This window comes from Anabrus simplex, chromosome 5 (genome assembly GCF_040414725.1).
Source record: "Anabrus simplex isolate iqAnaSimp1 chromosome 5, ASM4041472v1, whole genome shotgun sequence".
Taxonomy (NCBI): Eukaryota; Metazoa; Arthropoda; class Insecta; order Orthoptera; family Tettigoniidae; genus Anabrus; species Anabrus simplex.
The window spans coordinates 353,797,922-353,819,906 of NC_090269.1; the positions used below are offsets into that span (position 1 = coordinate 353,797,922).

Below are 21,985 nucleotides of genomic sequence, written 5' to 3' on the forward strand. Positions count from 1 at the left end.
CAATCGTGATACAGTCTATTTGACCTCCTGAATCCAAGATATCTGTTATATCTTGCTGGAATCCTACAAGGTCACCTTTCCTAAACCCAAACTGCCTTCTACCAAACCAGTTATTAATTTTGCAAACATGTCTAATAAAATCAGAAAGAATGCCTTCCCAAAGCTTACATACAATACATGTCAAACTTACTGACCTGCAATTTTCAGCTTGATGTCTATCACCCTTTCCTTTATACACAGGGGTTACTATAGCAACTCTCCATTCATTAGGTATATAGTAGCTCCTTCATGCAAACAATAATCAAATAAGTATTTCAGATATGGTACTAAAGACTAATAAGAAATTATACCAACCTATAACTGTTCGTTCATAGAGACCAGTTTTTTCAATATGTTCTTTGGCATGAGATAATGCTTCCTGAAGATCAACATTGTCACCAGAATGGTCATACAACATCTGATCAGCCTGATCAATGAAGTCACATGTATCTGATGTGTTAAGAGGAATTTCTAACACCACTTCTGGACCATAGGTTATAACTCCTGCTGAAACCTGTGATGGGGAGAGCCTGAAAACATTTTAAAAGAATTATATTTTCATGTTAACTGCTGTATTCATCACAGATGGGGTTAAATTTTTAACATTACAGACAATGTAACTTCATAATCTCTTTGGCACAGAGCTACCTGGAAGACAACATTGGTAATATCTCAGTGGAGCATGAATGAGGAGAAAAGCAGATTTAGAGACTGACTTGCTTTACCTTGGAGTTTGTCTGACACTCCTGTTCACCAACTGACAATCCTAAAGTTTACTTGCTCTGAAACATCACAAGTGATCCAGCTGGAATCATATCATAACATGTGGATGGTATTTCCACACAATGGCAGTCGTAATGAAAATCCTCAGCCTTTTTCCCGTCATTCGTCCATGTCAGGAATGGGATGAATGAAGCCCTATCTAGCAGCGAGGATAGGAATTGTGGCATCTGCCAAAGTCTGTCACACTCCTCTTGGGCAATGATTAATGACAGATGAAATGAAATGATATTGTAGAGTGTTGCTAGAATGAAAGACAACAGGGAAAATCAGAATACCTGGGAAAAAGCTGCCTCCATGTTCAAATCAAATCAAATCAAAATCTCTTTATTTGCAAATGAGGTGTCTACCTCGGTGGCAAATGGTACACTAAAATACATTATTGTCAAGCACTAAATTTTAAATTAACAGGAGACGAAGGAAATTTTCCTAGAATACAATTTTATACAATTTACGCTAATAATTTTTTCTATTAAACACACACATCATCCTTAATAAATTTATATTGTTTACAAAATTCTACTTATAATATCTTACAAACATAGTCAACTCATATACAGTACGGTATGTGAAATTACTTCTAATAATACTATACAACTGGTATAAGATTAAAATTAACATTCAATTTATTTACATATTTATATTTTACCCATTTTGGAACCTAAGTAGCATAACGACCTGCTGCGTCTTAACCAGAGCCCCTTTTGCCACCACTTTTCAGAGTTCCTGAAGGGCCTTCACAGCTACTGTAGCGGTCCCAGGGCCCTCGAAGTCCCCACTGTACTTCACCCCTACAGGCAGTCCCCTACTTGGGCTGTCCAAACTCAGCACAAATCTCATATGGCATGACCGGGATTTGAAACATGGAACCCAGTGATGGGAGGCCAGTGTGTTGCCACCTGAGCCATGAAGGCTCACTGGCTATCATATATTTTTTAATTGCACACCATGAACGAAATGCTTGTGTTTAATGCTGACTGCTTGTGCATGTATGCCCCTTCCTCATACCTAGTGCAAGACATTGAATGCGACCTGAGTAGCAGTCTGAGTAGTGAGAACCACAGAGCTAAGTTGAGTGAACGTGCAGTATGCCATGAAGGCATTTAACCACCTAGATGAGTTTGAGAGAGGCCAGAGATGCCACAATGATGGACCAGCACACTGCTCACCACTTGAACCATCCTGACCACAATGCGAGTTGGTGTTTGACTCAAAGAGAATGCATCAAGAAGACTCAAGTCGACCTCAACAGACCACCTGCAGGAAGGAACATTTCATCATGTGACATGCTGCAAACATACCACGGGGATCAATGTGCACCATTCCAGAGACATATCACAACAGCTAGGAATGGCCTGTGTCCACCAGTACCATATCCAGGTAGTTAACAAAGCAGGATCTGTCATCCCGGTATCCTTTATGACATATATCATAATAACCTGAGCATTGCTGAGCATATTTGAAGTTCTGCCAGGAATGGGCAGCATGGCAGCTTGTGAAATGGCAACAAGTGGTGTTCAGCGACAAATCACTGTCCTATCTGGATATATACGACTGCTTAATTCAAGTCTGGAGATGCCCTGGCGAGTGTGGTGTTGTACGCTTCATTGCAGAGTGGAACACTGCTCAACGAGAGGTGTAAGGTGTGGGGTGCCACTTCCTACAATTACCACTAACAGCTGGAAACCTGACGGGGCAGTGGTATCTCCATGAAATTCTGTGACTGTGTGTGCTTCTCTTCCTGCTGCAGTTTGACAATCCCATTTCTGCGCAGGAAAATGTCTGGCCTCACACAGCACAGGTATCACTGGTCTGCCTTCATGATCCAACATGATTCCTTGGCCAGCAAGTTCTCCAGACCTATCCCCATTGAGAACGTTTGGAACCAGATTGGATGGCATCTTCAGCCAGTGGCAACTATGGCAGATTTGAAGTTGCACCAGCTGTGACAGGTTCTTCCCCAGGTGAACATATGCCTCTGTATGCCTCCATGCCTGACTTGAATCACTGCCTGTCTCCATGTTACAGATGGTCCAGCACTGTACTAAGAGCAGCCTGCAAGTGTCTGTTACACTGTAATAAATGCTTGGTGTGGTACAATATTTTGAAGGTTTCTGTATACTACCATATCCTGTGTCTGTATCCACTTATGTGCCCCTGCGATGGCTCCTTCATAGCGTGCAATTTAAAAAAAAAAAAACTTATTTGTTTGCTATAAGGGACTTTTAATTAGGTAAAATTTTCTAACTTCAGAGGACAATATCCACACCTAGAACAAATAGAAAGGAAATGACTTTGTAAGGACAATGATGTACACTGTATTGTTACATGCTCAAGCAACCATTAGCACTGTCATAGCCCAGGGATGAGTGAGTCACGCCAGGGACCTCCCAGCCGGTCTCTCCTTGTATCGTGCTCTTTGTCTGGTCTCGAAGGCAAAATAAGAATGTTCCTTCTCTAGCAGTATTGTGAGGATTCCAGTACTTCGTCAGCGGGGATATGAAAAGGATCCTAGCCATAAATAAGGAGTTGGAGTAGTGCTGGCTGTTGTCAAAGTTGTTGTGGATGGTGTTTTACCAGAGTTAGTGCCAGTGTCAGCAGTGTTGGAGTGTCATTACGGTGCTGAGCTGGACAACACTGGTTGTTGTTGGACTGGGAGAGCGGAAGTAGTGGTTGTCCTTGCAGAGTGTGTTGGTGGAATACAACTTAGAGTAATGTTTATGTATGATCTCTGTCATTTAGAGGTGTTGTGTTATTGCTTTGCCAAAATATGGGGGTCGAGTCATAAGACATGGCAAGTATTTTCTTTCTCATGAACAGGAGACAATTTTGTTTCTCACGAACAGGAGACAAAACAGAAAATCTAAGATATGCATAGTGCCTGAAGACAAATTCTGACTTCAGGAGATTCTCATAGGAAAGTGACAGAACACAGGCCATTGGTAAACATTGTTTTATAATGGTACATACAGCAAATACACAAGACTACGTACAAAGGACAGGTCTCCACTGGTTACAGACCTTCGACATACTCACTCAACGTTTCCACTGTGTGTTGCCAGTGGTGGGGCAGGCGCTGAATACCATTCGCTGCATGTGTATCGCTAACGTGTGACACCTCTCTCCGAAATGCTGTTACGATGTCCTCTTTGTTAGCAAACTGTTGTCCACGTAATGGCTTCTTGACTTTAATGAGGATTAGATCATAGTCACACACCTAATGGTTCCCAAAGCTCTGCATGGCATTGGAGTGCTTTTCTGCCGCGGAGAACTGCTATTTTAATATACAATCATTGCTCGTGCTTGTTGACTTCCATTTTGTGACGCTCTCACTCACACACTGAACTTGGGGGCATGCTTAGACCCACACTGTTGTTTACATACACCATCTAGTGGCATCATCAAGTACATACCGTACGTTTTAATATGCATATCTTAGATTCTCTGTGTTATCTCCCGTTCGTGAAAAAAAATAGTTGCCACGACTTATGACTCGACCTCCATATATGTTCTGAGTAGTTCACTGTGTGGAGTGTCCATGTGAAATGAATGTATGAGTGATGGACTTCTCTGGAGTCAAGCCAAGGAACAGTCATCATACATCATGCTTGCTAACAGACTGTGTGTTCAAATCTGCGTGCATGAAGCAGCTGAGTGAAATGACTGAGTGTGCAAAGTGAGTGAAATGTGAGCTGTCAATCAAAACTATGGAAGGATTCTTGTTCCGGGAAAAAACTGCCGACCTTATAAATCATTAAATAATGAATTTAACTATCATCTTACAGTTGGATTAATCTATTCCATCTTTCCTTGTGGGACTGAATGGATTAGCATTAATAACAAAGAATCGTAATGGGAAGGGATTGCGATTTTAACATGACGACTTAAGATATTGGGAAATATTTAAATCTTAAAGATGATGATGATGATTATCCTAGTAAAATAATTAAAAATCTAAAAAAATGTAGATTAATTTGATTTTATATAATAATGCAATAAATAATCTGTGCTGCCTCAAACCATAAAATTTGTCAAGAATCCAGTACAGCCTAATTTTCAGCATAAATACAAATTTTGGGTTGTACTGTGCTCTCCTTCAAACCACCATTCATTAGGATACACAATACTCTTTAACCTGGTATGGTACTCAGTCACAATGCTCTCTAGACTTAAATATTATGACCAATTCCTCTTGAAGTATTTCTCAATTGTACTTGGCGCGTACTATCAATTCCTTTCCTTTTCGGTCAAAAATGTTACTGTTTTTCAGTGACAAAGCATGCATTTCAAGTAAGGATTGTTTTTCAGTGATGAAGCATGCATTTCAAGTAAGGGTGATATTGAGACTTTCTTCTGCACCTAATAATACCGTACCTTCTGAAAGAACTTGATATAAATAATCCAAATATTTCAGGCAAACTTGTCACATGCTCTGTTATATTCTAAATAGCTTCAACTCACTAAATTCTGTATTGAAATTCGATACATTGTTCATCTTTTTTGTCAAAACCATCAAATGACATGCTCCATAACCTTGGCTCACACGCTATCTCAGAAAGCAATGTCTTCTCAATGGCCAAAGAAGATAAATAGAACAGTCTTTCATTCATTACGGAATTTCTCAGAAATATCTTAACATATTTTAACACATTGATGCAGCATTCATTAAATGCAGTTGTCATAGGGAAGCTCAAAGCAAGATGTAGAAACTTCAGAAGCTGTACTTGATCAACATTGCAGAAAATGAATTTCAGAAATTTATTTGGTGATATATGCTTTCTGGAATAATAATAATATTTTTTTTTTTTTTTTTATGAGGGAAGTATGGGAAATCTTTCATTAGACACTTGTGAGGGTCCGCACTCCACAAGCGTGTGAGATTCCTACTCACTAAAACCCACACACCCTTTTCCCACGACGTATATCTCCGCCCCGGAACCGCTCTCGCATTACTTCAGGGCGGCGTCGTGCTAATTTCTCAGGTTTCTTCTTCTTTATTTCTCCTTACTGTCGTTCATGAGCATTCATATCTCTCTTTTTCTGACGCAGGATGCTTTCTACATATACTGCTATCTGATCCCAAGATTCTTGGTTTCGTAGCATCGCCTGCACAATAGTTTCTGGCGTCAACTCTCCTTGCTCAGTATATAAACATCTTCTCTGAGTTGACCAATGATAGCATACGAAAAATGTGTGAAATACATCATCTATATCATTGCAATAAATACACGCCGAGTCGCTCGCTCTACCTACTCTATGTAGAAATTTCCGGAAGTATCCGTGACCCGTCAATAGTTGCGTGATGTAAAAGTTAACCTCGCCATGAGCTCGGGCAACCCAATCAGCTAGGCGTGGTATCAGCCGCTTAGTCGATTTTCCTCGAGGATCTTCCTCCCATCTTTGCTGCCACCGCTCCGTTCATTGCCTATAAGCTAGCTCCTTAGCGCACTTCTTTCCGAGCTCTCCTTGAGTTCGCCAGACTTCCTGCCTCTCTAAGGCAAGTAAATCAATCGGTGCTATCGCTGCTATCGTAAGGACCGCAGGTTCGGATACTGTGCGATATGCGCTTGTAATACGCAAAGCTGATCTCCACTGTACCACAGCTATCCTTCGCCGGTATTTTTCAAACTTCAGAGATTCAGCCCAGACTTTGGCGCCATATAGAAGTGTCGAGTGAACTATCGACATCAGAAGTCGTCGTTTGCTAGACTTTGGACCTTTAATGTTGCTCATTAATCTACTCAGCGCAATCGTTGTTTTCACCGCCTTATCTGTCACCCGTTTGATATGATCCCAAAAAGTAAGTTTGCTATCAAGTGTCACTCCGAGATACTTTATACTTCTAGATGTTTCAATTTCTGTTTGTCCAATATACATTGGAATGACGGTCGTGATCCTTTTTCTTGTCAAGAGAACAATCTCTGTTTTATGATCTGCAAGCTGTAATCTGTGATTCGCCATCCAATCTTTCACCCGTCGCATTACTTGATTTAGCTTTGAGACAGTATTAAATAATGTGAGCCTCCCCCCTTATAACCATTTTGAACTGGCCTGTGAGCCCTAGAATATCTGTGTCAATTGACTACTTGACTAACAGTTTAAGCTAATGTAAGCCGCGCGCCGTTCTCCTAGCTCTGTTGGGTTGCGCATGCGCAGTCCTAGTACCAGGCAAAACTGGCCTCCTCCTCGCTTGCTTGCCGACGCGAGGCTCAGTTCGCTTTGATCAGCCATGTTGTCGAGCTGGTGTGGTTTTGTGTCCGGCGTCATGGAGTCGTGGAGTACCTGGAAACCACCGTAATCTCCACGATAACGGGGATTTGCCCCAGATGAACTAATTGGAGACCTCCTGCCATTCCTTCTGATCTTGTTTTGGTTTTATTGTTCGTCTGGATACTTCACAACGAGGTCTGGATGCCAGTGGTGTGACTGTATTTTCTTCGTCAACAATGTCAGGTTAAAATTCCTTTCTTTTCTTCATCACCAAAGGTATGTACCAGTGTTTGACACACTTTATACGTCGTCCTGAAGAGGATTTTGATATTTTCGAAAATTTCTGGAAAAATAATAATAATAATAATAATAAATATTTGGACTTCGCCGTTAAATTAATTCCTTTTTGCGTGTGTGGTATCGAAAATCTGAAAAACAGTTTCGGCAGCTAATCACAGTAATGTGGAAGGTTCACCATGAACTAAATTGGAATTATTAATTTAAAATTTTACTGATCTACTTTTGGCACTTTCAAATTGTAACTTTCTTTGTAAACCAAGGTACAGCCTCCAAGGTATCGAGCCTTGCCTTCTTCGGCTTTCTGTTTGCTTTCGTGTGTTTGTTTTCTAATTCGTTTGGTATGTTTTCTTCTCCCCTCCCCCCCCCCTCCTGGGGTTTTTGGGTGAATTAAATTTTTTTCTCTAGCCTGTTTTTCCTCCGTGTTTTTGGAGGCGTTGCTTTTGTTTAGCCGTGACCTTGGCAACGGTTCGTGGGGGTATTGTTGTCGGATTAAGCGTTGTCTGGCGTGTTGTGCCTGTGTGGATCTTGATTTATATATTTTGGGGTTGAGTGTATCGTTTTCTGTTTAAATTAATTTATTTATTTTCTCCTCCTTTAATATTGTGTACCATTTCCTTGCCCCGCGTGAGGAGGTATTTTTACGTAAAATTCTGTTTGCCTTGGAAACTGTCCTTGGTGTAAACAGAACGTTTTCAAATTTGGTAATTATGAGAAGCGACCGCGTTGAAGATCCAGTTCATTGAATAATTGTTAACTTAGTTTTTTATTAAATAACTATCCGTGATCGATCACATTTTATTTCAAGTTGTACTTATGTAAGAGAGTCTATTGGTTTTCCGTTGTTTTCTGATCACATTTTATTTGGTACGGAGGTCACCCCTTTCCTTTCTTTGTTGTTTTCATAAAGTTCCCCATTTATTATCTGTTAAAGAGTATTTATTTTCCATTTAATTGTCAATTAGTAATGAATTAATTTTCTTTTAAACCCTACCTGGGTATATTCTTATTTATTTAATTTATTGTTAACTTCCCTTTCCATTTTTCAACCTTACGTTTATTTTATTTACATTTTGGCCTTACGTTTTAAAATAAACTTAGGTTTTATCAAACTAAATGACTTGGTTTGTTACTTACTATTTGCCCTTCCATTAAGTTTTTTAAACTTCATGTAAATGCTGGTTTTCATTCGCCACGTTCGGTGGAGCACTGCCTCTGATTAACTTCCACGGCCTTTTAGTCGTCTTCCTCAGCTGTTTCCGGTAAGTTTTTCTATGGTTCTTGTTTTTTATATTGTGACTGTACTTGTTGTTGTTCTTCTTGTGCCCATCACCCTTCCTCGTGTTCGCTATAACTCCCATTTTGGGGCGGGCACGCTAACAACCTTCTCGCCAGGGTCTCCATCTATCTCTCTCTCTCTCTCTCTCTCTCTCTCTCTCTCTCTCTCTTCCTCTCTCTTCTTCTCTCACCCTGGTGGGTAAGGTTATTCACCTCATCACCCCTAGGTGGTACCGGGGACCTAGAGGGTGGTGAGTGGTGAGAGTGGTAGCAGAGCGGTGGTTGTTGGTTGTTCCACTGTTGCTGCTCTGCTGCCTAATCTCTGTTGTTTCTGCCTTGTGCAGCCTAATTTTCCTCCCTTTCTACCCTTGCTTGGTGCAGTGCTGTAGTGGATGTTGGTGAATGAAAATCAAAGACTTAAGAAACAAAAAGTGTTATTGTCAATAACTATTGTAAAAGGAAATGCAAGGATCTCGTGTAATTCCCTATGTTATTTGTTTCATGTACCTGTGTTTTGGAGTTCCCTGTTGCTTTCAACTGTGTTTATGCTGAGCTGTATGGACTTATCTACTTGCTGATTATGATTTTGAAACCCTTTGGGTACCTGTGCTGTGAATTCTGCTTCTGCCTTGCTGTTTTGAGGTGATCTGTAAATTTTTCTTCCTTTTCCTGGCGGATTTGGTGAGTGACTGCATGTAATTAATTATTCTGGGTTGGTGGAAGTTGTAATAATTGAACAACTTGTAATGGAGTATGACTTGGTTGACTCAGGGCTACTGGTGTACTACCGCCTGGTACATGTCGTGTATTATCTGTACTGGCTGTCAACCTTGTATTTTTGCTGCCTACCTGCATACTGTGGTTGCGATTTCGGTGGGAATTAATCTGGTTTTATCGTGGAGAGCTTTTCTGATCATTATGTGATGTGAAGGTCACTCGGTTGCTTTTGCAGAGTGACATTGTGTGTCCTGGGATCATTTTATTGCGTTATCTGTTCTGGCCTTGCTTTGGGCTCCGAGACTTAATGATGTTACTATCATTTCTAGTATATTTCCTGTGTGGTACCTCGGTGGTGTACATGCTAACCGTTTATTTGTCTTCTAAATTTAATACCTTCTTACTGCGTTAACTCTGGTGTGTGATTCTGATTATAATTTGACCTGGCCACTAAGCATGTCCAAATATGCCTACTTATATGTGTAATCGGTTATGTGCTGAAGTGCACGGTGATGTGTTATGCCCTTTCATGGTTTTGAAATGTGACCTGGTGTTATGGTATTGATGGTTGTATGTGCTTTTCATTTAATTGGGGCTGTGTGGGTAAAGTTATTTGCCCCTACTAACTTATGGCTAACCTCTGTTGTTTCCATGCCAGTAACCGTTCTTGGCTGTTAGTATCTGATAATCTAGTGGGCAACATCATGGTATTTTGGAACTTATCAAGCCTGTAATGTTTCTGTTCTCTTGGGTTGGTTGTTTAAATTTGGAAATTGCTTAACCTTACTTGTCTTTTATTATTTCTTTAAATTTGGTTTAGGTTACTGTTATCTGAAGTGTAGTTGGCTTTTAGTGTGCCGTTAAATATGCACCCTTGCAAGATCATATCTGGTTTATTTGACCTGTTACTAGAGACGTGTTCCCATCCTTGTGTGGAATTTGGTATATTGAATCGGCCTATATGATGTGCCTCAATCATTACCGAGCTTTGTGTGTTTGTGCCTTGGCTGAGTGCTGTGTGTTGTTGGCTTGAGTGTCTTTTCATTTCATCATCCCACCCGTGAATATGTATGTATGTCTGATCTTGGTTTGTGATTGGAGTTATCTTTCCTGTCAACTGGTTGTGAGGCAGTTATCAGTTATGGTTGGGCCATGTTGGCCGGTATTAGGTTGGGATAACTGGATGGCCTTGTGCCTGAGCTATTATAGTTTTAACTGGTTTTTCCCCTCCTGATTGTTGGTCGGACGTGTTTAGCTATTTCTGGTGTGTCATGAACCATCTTCCTCGTGTAACCTATCAACTAGTTGAAGTACATTTATCTGGTGTCTGGGCCACTTCTAGTTTCCTACTCGTAACTTGTCTTGCTGTGTATTAATTAATCTGACTGACCTTTTCTGAACTACTGCTTTGGATTTCATCCTGTTGTAAGCATTACTTGGTGGTTTAGTGTTTCTTATGCCTGATTATTCACTCCATGTTGGTATCGTGCACTGCCGTGGTAATTATAGGCCTAGAATATGTGTTGTCAAAATTTTGTTAACCTATTGGTACTTATCTAATTCCTTTGGGTTGTGGGTTCAAGTATTCCTTACCATATCTACTTGTCGGGTTTTGTGTTGTTGTTGATGATCCTCTGCCTGAGGGGTGGTATTTGCCCTTTTGAACCTTCATTGGGATGGCTTTGGACATATGTAAGGTGGTTGTGTTGTGACGGTACCGTGGATTATTTTTGGGGATGTATTTTGGGGTGGCATGAGAACTACACGGCATGTTGTTGAGGATGTTGGTGTTCCTTTAATCCCTTTGTGGAGCTGACACATGTCCGGTGTGGTTGGTCATGGTTTGGGTTATTCTTTTGTGTTGTATTATTTGGTGATGTTGGCACCTTGGTATGGGCAGTGTTCGTGTCTGTCTTTGATTTACCTCCGTGTTCTGTGGATATGGCCATTTCTTCTACATGAATCTACTACTCTCAGAATTAGCTTGTTGGTCTTCAGTAATGTGTCTGTTTGGTATGCTCGGGTTTTACTTTCCCTGTCTCCATGCATTTCCTATTGATCTGATGTCGCGTTTGTAACTTCTTCTACTGTAAAGCTCATTTTTATTTTACCTACCACTCTATGGTGTTTCATTTTTCACTGTGGATCTCTTGTGTCTGTTGACTTTGGTGTTTGTCATCTTACCGTGCTCTGGGTTTGCTACTCTGGTATGGGACGGAGTAGTGCTCCCTTGGTCGGTACTGGAATCTTCCTGCGAGTAGATTATGGGGTCTTCTTGTAGAGTACTGCCTTCTTCATGCTACTGTGAGCATTTTCCATGGACTCGCCTCGTATTCCGCCACTTATGTTTTATTTGCTTGCTCTCCTGGTGGATAGGAGAAAGTACCTGTGGCCGTATTGGGACAGTGTGATGGGAAAGTCACGTATTTGTAGACCGGGTAATGCCGAGACCCTATTGGGTATCCGGTGGTGTACGTTGTGTGCGTCATTGCTCGATATTTTCCATTTTGGTCTTCCGATCTGAGGTTTTACTTTGCCTTTTAATTTGATTGGCTGGCCATTGTGAAATTAATTGTATTTAAGGTTCTGTGTAGTAGGTTGGTTACTGATTCCAGATTGTGTTCCCTCCGGTGATTCTTCTATCCCTATTTCTGTTCCGTTAATTCCAGGTTGCTTATTTGTGACTAATGATGTGTGCGGTTGCTTGGTGTTGCTTGTCTGATCGGTTGTCGATGACAGACTGTTCGCGAACCCTCCATCTGGATAACTTAAGAAGTCTCCAACTGGTCCAGTCAATCCTTCCCTTGCTCTAAACATGTTTACCCTTTTAAGCCTTGGATTTTCAAAATTTAATATCCTAACTCTGACTTCTCGAAGCTAGATTTATCTATTGTGTCTTGGTTGCTTGTCCTCACTCTTATTCAATTAGGTGGTGTATTTTGATGTGGGAAGTTAAACCTGTATTTGAAATATTTTTTTTTTGCCCTAATGCTCTTGTCAGTGGATCTCGGAATCTGTTAGTGGTCGATTCTTCACTGTGTCGTAGCCCTGTATCTGCTAAATTCAATATCTTGGACTTAACTTGCTTCCATTGGAGTATGCCTGTGTAATGACCTTTGTCTAGATGAAAAACCTTCTTGACCTATGTCATATTTCATTACGTTTAGTTAGTGGTGGTAAGCCGTTGTACTGTTGTGATGGTGCTTGTGGACTAGGTGTTGGTTCTCTCAGAGTTTCTGATCTGAACTTCTGTGGAAAATCGCTATTTGGCACTGCGGTTATAGCACCTTATGTTGTGGTTGATGCCCTTGATTATGGGTTGTTGTTTTTGCGGTGATTTTAATTCTGGGTATTTAATTGCTAACCGAATCGAGTGTTGAAGTTTGAGGTCTTGTTTGGCTATGGTGATGGGTGTGGTTGCTCGTTCCATTCTGGTATTATGGATACTCCGTGTACTATCTGGTGCTTACCTCGTTGACTACCTACTGCTGTGTTCTGAGTGGTGCACCGTGGCCCTGACTCGATCAAGCGTAACAAAACTGTATTGATCTAAAATTGGCGGTTCACTTATTTTGAAGATTACATTCACCAATTGCGCTTTCTTTGGTCCTCCCCTGATCCCGTTGTGCGTTTCATTCCCCTGTTGTCACCCTTTTGCAACCCGAGATCATGCATTCCCTTAACATCAAAGGAGACTTGTAAAGGTATTCATGCATTAAAAATTAATTTACCACCGTGCTTGAGAAAATAACCTGTATGCGTGGACTTATAATCATGTGGTTTTTGTTTAATTTTGGTCAGTATATCTGTGATTAGTGTGAGAGTTGCCAAACCTCAAGGTAAACTGCGTCATGTGTCATAAACTATATCATTGTGTGATGCATTGAAACAATGTGTATTGGGTGAAACTGAATATTTGGCGAACTCTGGTCATTGTGCTCTCTATTTGATGACAAACATTACCCTGGTGATTTTCCGAGTGCTCGGTTAACGTATCTGGACACTGATGTTAATCGCACCCCGCCAATTATTTCTAAAAACTATGTGATATGGAACTGTGTCTTGGACTATTAACCTGGTCATGTGAACTCCTAACTAAAATGAGTTAATCTTGGTGGTGGTTTTCTGTTGGACAACTTCGCCCAAATTTAGTGTATGTGTGACCACCTCATCATTGATGGCATGTGCATGAGATTTTGTCGTCGTTTCGGGGCGGGAGGGCTGAGACAGTATTAAATAATGTGAGCCTCCCCCCTTATAACCATTTTGAACTGGCCTGTGAGCCCTAGAATATCTGTGTCAATTGACTACTTGACTAACAGTTTAAGCTAATGTAAGCCGCGCGCCGTTCTCCTAGCTCTGTTGGGTTGCGCATGCGCAGTCCTAGTACCAGGCAAAACTGGCCTCCTCCTCGCTTGCTTGCCGACGCGAGGCTCAGTTCGCTTTGATCAGCCATGTTGTCGAGCTGGTGTGGTTTTGTGTCCGGCGTCATGGAGTCGTGGAGTACCTGGAAACCACCGTAATCTCCACGATAACGGGGATTTGCCCCAGATGAACTAATTGGAGACCTCCTGCCATTCCTTCTGATCTTGTTTTGGTTTTATTGTTCGTCTGGATACTTCACAACGAGGTCTGGATGCCAGTGGTGTGACTGTATTTTCTTCGTCAACAATGTCAGGTTAAAATTCCTTTCTTTTCTTCATCACCAAAGGTATGTACCAGTGTTTGACACACTTTATACGTCGTCCTGAAGAGGATTTTGATATTTTCGAAAATTTCTGGAAAAATAATAATAATAATAATAATAAATATTTGGACTTCGCCGTTAAATTAATTCCTTTTTGCGTGTGTGGTATCGAAAATCTGAAAAACAGTTTCGGCAGCTAATCACAGTAATGTGGAAGGTTCACCATGAACTAAATTGGAATTATTAATTTAAAATTTTACTGATCTACTTTTGGCACTTTCAAATTGTAACTTTCTTTGTAAACCAAGGTACAGCCTCCAAGGTATCGAGCCTTGCCTTCTTCGGCTTTCTGTTTGCTTTCGTGTGTTTGTTTTCTAATTCGTTTGGTATGTTTTCTTCTCCCCTCCCCCCCCCCCTCCTGGGGTTTTTGGGTGAATTAAATTTTTTTCTCTAGCCTGTTTTTCCTCCGTGTTTTTGGAGGCGTTGCTTTTGTTTAGCCGTGACCTTGGCAACGGTTCGTGGGGGTATTGTTGTCGGATTAAGCGTTGTCTGGCGTGTTGTGCCTGTGTGGATCTTGATTTATATATTTTGGGGTTGAGTGTATCGTTTTCTGTTTAAATTAATTTATTTATTTTCTCCTCCTTTAATATTGTGTACCATTTCCTTGCCCCGCGTGAGGAGGTATTTTTACGTAAAATTCTGTTTGCCTTGGAAACTGTCCTTGGTGTAAACAGAACGTTTTCAAATTTGGTAATTATGAGAAGCGACCGCGTTGAAGATCCAGTTCATTGAATAATTGTTAACTTAGTTTTTTATTAAATAACTATCCGTGATCGATCACATTTTATTTCAAGTTGTACTTATGTAAGAGAGTCTATTGGTTTTCCGTTGTTTTCTGATCACATTTTATTTGGTACGGAGGTCACCCCTTTCCTTTCTTTGTTGTTTTCATAAAGTTCCCCATTTATTATCTGTTAAAGAGTATTTATTTTCCATTTAATTGTCAATTAGTAATGAATTAATTTTCTTTTAAACCCTACCTGGGTATATTCTTATTTATTTAATTTATTGTTAACTTCCCTTTCCATTTTTCAACCTTACGTTTATTTTATTTACATTTTGGCCTTACGTTTTAAAATAAACTTAGGTTTTATCAAACTAAATGACTTGGTTTGTTACTTACTATTTGCCCTTCCATTAAGTTTTTTAAACTTCATGTAAATGCTGGTTTTCATTCGCCACGTTCGGTGGAGCACTGCCTCTGATTAACTTCCACGGCCTTTTAGTCGTCTTCCTCAGCTGTTTCCGGTAAGTTTTTCTATGGTTCTTGTTTTTTATATTGTGACTGTACTTGTTGTTGTTCTTCTTGTGCCCATCACCCTTCCTCGTGTTCGCTATAACTCCCATTTTGGGGCGGGCACGCTAACAACCTTCTCGCCAGGGTCTCCATCTATCTCTCTCTCTCTCTCTCTTCCTCTCTCTTCTTCTCTCACCCTGGTGGGTAAGGTTATTCACCTCATCACCCCTAGGTGGTACCGGGGACCTAGAGGGTGGTGAGTGGTGAGAGCTTAAACTGAGCCAACTCCAAATTTCGAGCAACTATCAAAACAGCTATATCATCAGCATAGCCCACTAGCATTGTGTCTTCCGGCATCTCTAACCTCAACAATCCATCATACACTATGTTCCACAGATTTGGGCCAAGGATGGACCCTTGTGCTGCACCAGCTGTGAGCCGTTTCACTCTTTGCCCATCTTCTGTGTGATATACTAGAGTACGATCTTTCAAATAATTTCTCATTATGCGCATGAGATACTCTGGTAGTTTGAAAGTATTTTGAAGCGCTTCCAATATGTCATTCCAACTGATCGAGTTGAAAGCGTTCTTAACATCAAGGGTCACAAGGAGTGTCACTTTTCAAGAGTGATGATTACCCATTTGTGCCCTTTTAGCTGTATTCAACACTTCCCATACTGCATCGATTGTCGAATGCCCTCCTCGAAAACCATGTTGACGATCAGAGAGGTCCCCAGGTAGTTGAACTGCTGAAAGTATTCTTGGCTGCAAAAGGTTCTCTAATCCTTTACTAGCAGTATCCAGCATACATAAAGGCCTATAGCCCCCAGATTTTCCTTTGCTTATTAAAACTAGCCAAGCTGTTTTCCAGCGAACACTGAACACCCCCGCTAGCAGGCAGTTATTGTACATTTTCAGCAGTAGTTGTGGACAGGAATCTGCTATCAGCTTTAATATCTCTGCTGGAATACTATCTGGTCCTGGGGCCTTTTTATTTCTAAGGGACCTAATCGCTCTCGTCAATTCTTCTCGTGTAAAAAGTGGCACATCATCTATGAAGTCATCATCATCATCAGCAGCAGCAGCAGACCTCTCAGAATAATAATAATAATAATAATAATAATAATAATAATAATAATAATAATAATAATAAAAATAATCTCATTCTTTAGTTGTTCTAACTCAAAGGGTACATTTTCATCTACTTAATGGCCTTATTCTGAGGAGCCCAATATTCTGCAAATATTTTCTCATTTAGAAGTTCCATAAAGTCAATTTGCTCAAAGTCCTGAAATCGAAGTTCTTTTTGCACAGTAAATGAATCCAATATTTCAGATGTGAGACTGTGTAATTTGTGAGTACTTTTATCATACAGTATATTATATTGTCATTTAACTGATGGGCTGTACAATGTGCAACAAAGGTGTTTTCATTTCTCATCTGCCTGAAGGCTTCTGCTTCTTAATTTGTTTGTTAGACTTTGCAGAGCTGGTGGAACTGGGTCCCAATTACCATCTTCATCTGCACTGCTTTCTGAAGTACTTCGAAATGCATTTTTATCACTGATGCAGCTTGAGAGTGATAATTCCACCCAGTACCACTGTGATGAGCAAACCTGAAACCTTGTTCATGGAGATGCTCACTTCTTTTAGTAGACCTGCTAAACAATGAGTGAAACATAGCGAGCTCACTAATGTAGAAAACTCAACTTTTTGCTTCAAACCCTAATGAAGCAGTAGGTTCACTCTGTGTGAATATCAATGAGTACACATGTCTGGGGATAATTTTATGGTCACCTGCAAGCACCGAAGCACCATCTCATCCCCAGCAGACTAATTTGTTCACAACTTGCCATTATATCCAGTTTTCTAATATAATCTGTGATATATTTGCTATACTTTTGTTTCTGAAAACATTAAAAAAACTTGATAAATCTTTCTTCTATTCGACCATTAATTGCATACCGAAGTATGATGCTCGTAAAGTAAACTTGTGTCCTCATCCTTACGTGGTACAGCTCTTTTCCAGCACACCCGCAATGGAAGTAAGCTCCATGTACCATTTCAACCATATACCAGCCCTCCTGCCAGTTTTAAATTTCTGGTAGTAGCGGGAATCAAACCCGGGCACCCGAGGACGGCAACTAATAACACTAACCATTCAGCTACAGAGGCGAACAACAGTTAAGTCAACCATTCAAACTAAAATAATCTCCTTCCTTCTGTCTGCCTGCCTGCCTGCCTGCCTGCCTGCCTGCCTGCCTGCCTGCCTGCATTCCAAAACAACATCACATCTAAAGGTGGAGTCTAATGAAAATTTGCATAAACCTCCTTAGAAGGAACTATCACATGTTTTTGTGCAAAATATTGACCAGAAAATACATTATTTGAGAAATTATTTGCGAAAGAATTGTGTAGTAACCTAAAATGAGATGGTGTCTGTTTCTTTTCACTCAATCATGCCAAAACTACAGGACAAATTGACCTAAAATTTGGTATTAATATATCTCAGATATTCAATTATAAAAGAGGCCCATTTCTGATTTTTCAAGTAGTTAATTGTTTTAAAATGGCAGCCTTAAATATGTAGGTATTTACTGAACCTAAGCATGTTTTATCAGCATACCAAAATAACGGGCACATCTTAGTCCTATCCAGAGCTTATTCTCTGGAGAAAAAAAATTTGCTTTTTGTGTCAGTCACAAGATACTACTACTACTACTACTACTACTACTACTACTACTCAGGCTGAGAGATTTGTTACAGTGAAGGAGATGCTCAGAGAAGGTGAGGTGGTTGGTGGCTGTGGTGTATACTAGGAACTGTCCTGGCATTTACCTTAGTGCAGGAAAAAAGAAAACCATGGAAAACCATTTTCAGGACAGCCGACAGTTGAGGTCAGCCGTGAGGTCCAGCTTTGTCCTGTCTCCCGAATGCAAAGGCAGAGACCTACGGTGGAACCGTGGCCACCCTCCTCTGTTCGGTTGGCTAGTCAGAGTGCAGAGCGGTTGGACCATGGACCAGCCGTGGCCACTTATGGGCCGAGACCCACTCTGCATCTACCAACCTGTCTCTTTCAGGTACCAGGAGTTGACATATGGAAGAGGTTGAAAATCTCATAGAGAAGGATCTACCAGGTGATAAACATCAACAAACTCACAGGTGTCAGGTGTAGAGAAGCCCTTGTCAGTGTTGATATTAAATTAATTTGTGAGAAACCAGTAAGCTGGAACAGTACCAGACTCAGCTAGTGTCCCGGGGTCACCAAACCTTGCTCCGAAGTTAAGAGCTGCTAAGGCCTCCTTTTAGTCAGCTTTCACGAGAGGCATGGGATACCATGGATGTATTATATTATCCCACCCACATGGGGAGTGCAATCAACTGCTCTTATAGCACTATGAAAAGCATAACTTTCTTGCCACTTGATCTTTACATCTTCCAATGCTTGTGTAATTGTTCGAAATTACATCCAGGCTTCTGTTTGTGACTTAATTGCTCCAACTACCTGCCAAAGCATTCGGGTTGAAACCTACATCTTCGGCTACACCACATCACTTTGACACCCAAAGTCATCTATCTTACGCCCAAAATATATCTTTTTCCTCATTTGTAATGCTCCACCTCTCTGGCTCCAGAATGTTGCCATAATCCACATTTTCTTTATAAAACCTATAGAGATTTTTATACAATTATTATGTTTGAGACAATCTCTTCATGCTTTATACATTTTTTTTCTCCATTGTAAAATGATCATAAAGTCCGTCATCACATTTTTGCTGATCTCTTTCACTTTGAGTCACCAACTGGGCAGTCTCAAGAAGTTCTGAGAGACATCTCTAACGAAGCACCAGTTGATTCATCTACATATTTCGAGATGTATTTCCGAGAGAATCTGCTAACAAGATGTACCTTAACACGTTCCCTGCGGCAGTGAATTTCGATGACTTAATGTTACGTCGTATCGGCCCACCGGTGACCCGATGCTGCCTTTAGTTATTATCGGTTCAGGTCACCGGTGACCTGACGAATTTGACTTTGTTTACTCCCTAGTATGACATCCTAAACCATGCATGTGCACTTGTTGTGTGCGTTATTGTTGAGGAGACATTCCAGCGTATTTACCTGTGCGACAGTGTTCCTATTCAACAATTGCGTGAAACAGACATGACCCCGGAAATAATTGGGTCACCGGTGGGCCGATCACAACTAGCAGTATGCCTCGATCCTTTACTTCCTTTGGAACAATATGTTGTCGATTAGTTAACGGAAATTCGTAACTAGGACGTAGTTACTCACTTCGCAATTCTGAGAAGTTCGCACCGACGGATAAGAGTAACATATTTCGGGGCACATGGTGACCCGAACCACACAGAACGTGATATAAGCCTACCCCAGTGCTGTCCTAACCCTCTTTCTTTTCTGTTCCACCGGTGTGTCAGAATGTGAAAGCTCCATACCTAAAAAGGACGTGAAATTGCTTGTAAATATTATATTCGGAAGATAATAAATATATCAATAACTACTCCAGTAACCTCTATAGGCTTTCCTAAGAGCAATGTAGAAAGCAGATATCAGAAGGGTTACTCCTTAAACAACAATCTACCATCTGCGGGAAGCAACCCTCTAGGCTTCATTCACCGTAACCGCGCTAAGCGATTCCCGCGTAAAAATATAAGTCAGACAACAATCGGGACTCAGGGTGACCCGAAGCGATATGAATGGAAGATGAAAAAACTTCCTTCGGGTCACCGGTGGGCCGATCAAAACTAGCAGTATGCCTCGATCCTTTACTTCAATTGGAACACTAGGTTGCCATTAGTTAACGGAAATTTGTAACTAGGACGTAGTTACTTACTTCGCAATTCTGGGAAGTTCGCACCGACGGAGAAGAGTAACATGTTTCGGGGCACATGGTGACCCGAACCGCACGGAACGTTTTAAGGGGCAAAGGTCACTGCTGAGATGAAACATTTGAGATATATCTCCATATTTATGAGACAAGAGATAGATTTCAGGTTTATTCATATCAGCCAACGATTATAAAACATCAACTTTGATGGACCAGCCACATTGTTTGCATGCCTAACACATGTCTTCCAAAGAAAGTGGTGTATTCTCAGTTCAAGAATGAACAGTGTAATCTGGAAGGACAGCAAAAGCAATACAAGTGCATTCTAAGGACTAACATGAAAAAGTGCCATACTGACATCGTCAACTGACCAATGTGGTGATGTGTTGTTCATGAGGGCCTGCAACGTTTTGATTAACAGCAATGAAGGCACAAGTGCAATTAAAAAGACTGCAGACAAGAGCGAGAAGTGCAGAGAAGAACTGACCTTCCAGGTTTCACAACAACGAGGAGCTTAGGCACTTCTGAAGTGTCAGCATCACAGCAGAACTTGTGGTTCTAGACTTGGTCTCTTTAGCCATCTAAAAATCCATAACTGGACACACTGATGCATTCTGTAGACAACAGTTATACTCATGAGGGATGGGATGATGAAGATGATGATGATGATGATGATGATGATGATGATGATGATGATTGCAGATATGCAATGAAGTGTTTTCTGTTCTTCATAATTTCTTCTAAAAATTTACTTGAAAAGTGAGTTGTCATAGAATACACTCTTTTTACCAAACTCTGCCTCAAAATCATTTGGTAAATGAAATTAATTGATTAATGTTTTGATTAATTAATTAATCAGTTAATTACAACTAAAAGGTTACAGTACACTGGGATGAAAAAGATTTGGGAAATCTGAAGTACTGAGAAAATTTATTTCATCTCCACTTGGTCCAATAGAAATTTCACACACATATCAATAGGTAGTGAAATGTGTAGCGTAGTGTTCAAACTATAGGCAGGTTTTTATATATTTCTGATGTGACCAAGAAAACTAACCCTCATGTCAGCACAAATTGTGTTCCTGTTTTCGTTTGAGCATTAGGAAACCTCAAATTGAACATAAGTTGCAAAATCATTTTATTATAAAGTTCAAAATATTTTTACCAATTTCCAAAAAGGAAATGCTTGACTTTAAGAACAATTCCTTTTTAAGGAATATTTTACTGTTTGAGTTATATGGGTTGCCTCTTTGAGGCAGGAAAAGCGTGCTTGGCTCACAAGAACAGACAAGGGTTTGATACCCTATCAGAAGGTTAAAAAAGATAGAAATGAGATATCCATTTCTGAAGTGGCGCACAGCCCTGAGGTTCACTTAGCCTACACCAAAAATGAGCAGCAGTCTAACGTTTGGAGGGAAAGTCTAACCACTCAATCCCACTTCGTGCCAAAGTTACAGATGGTGGAAGCCTTTACCTTACCCTGTTCCAAGAGACTTTCAGTGCCTGTTTAGAGATGGCTGGCTGGCATTTGAGATGTAGTTAATGTTTGTGTTTTGAATAATAATATGATGTAATGCCTCCAGAGAGACTCAGTGCACGTCTTTTGAATCAACACCCAAGACAACCCACATATCTGTAAGAAGGTTAAAACAGCTCCTCAGTTGGTCTCGTAAGACTGCATGAACCCCATCCCATTCCAGTCCACAGTCCAGAATTAAAATACCTGGACAGGCCAAGAATTGAACCTAGGGCTTCCATGTAAGGGACAAGCATGCTACCATAAACCACAGCAATTTTATTATACTGAACAATTTCTTTTGGTCACATTCAGAC

General features: G+C 40.6%; 1 protein-coding gene across 1 annotated transcript in view; it reads right to left on the bottom strand.

The window, feature by feature from the left end:
• Positions 1-21,985, bottom strand: part of LOC136874905 (collagen alpha-1(XII) chain) — a 107,084-nt gene that overhangs the window by 80,028 nt on the left and 5,071 nt on the right. The window contains exon 4 of the mRNA XM_067148608.2: positions 355-569. Coding sequence (XP_067004709.2) covers positions 355-569 — 215 coding nt within the window. The remainder of the gene's footprint in view (positions 1-354; positions 570-21,985) is intronic.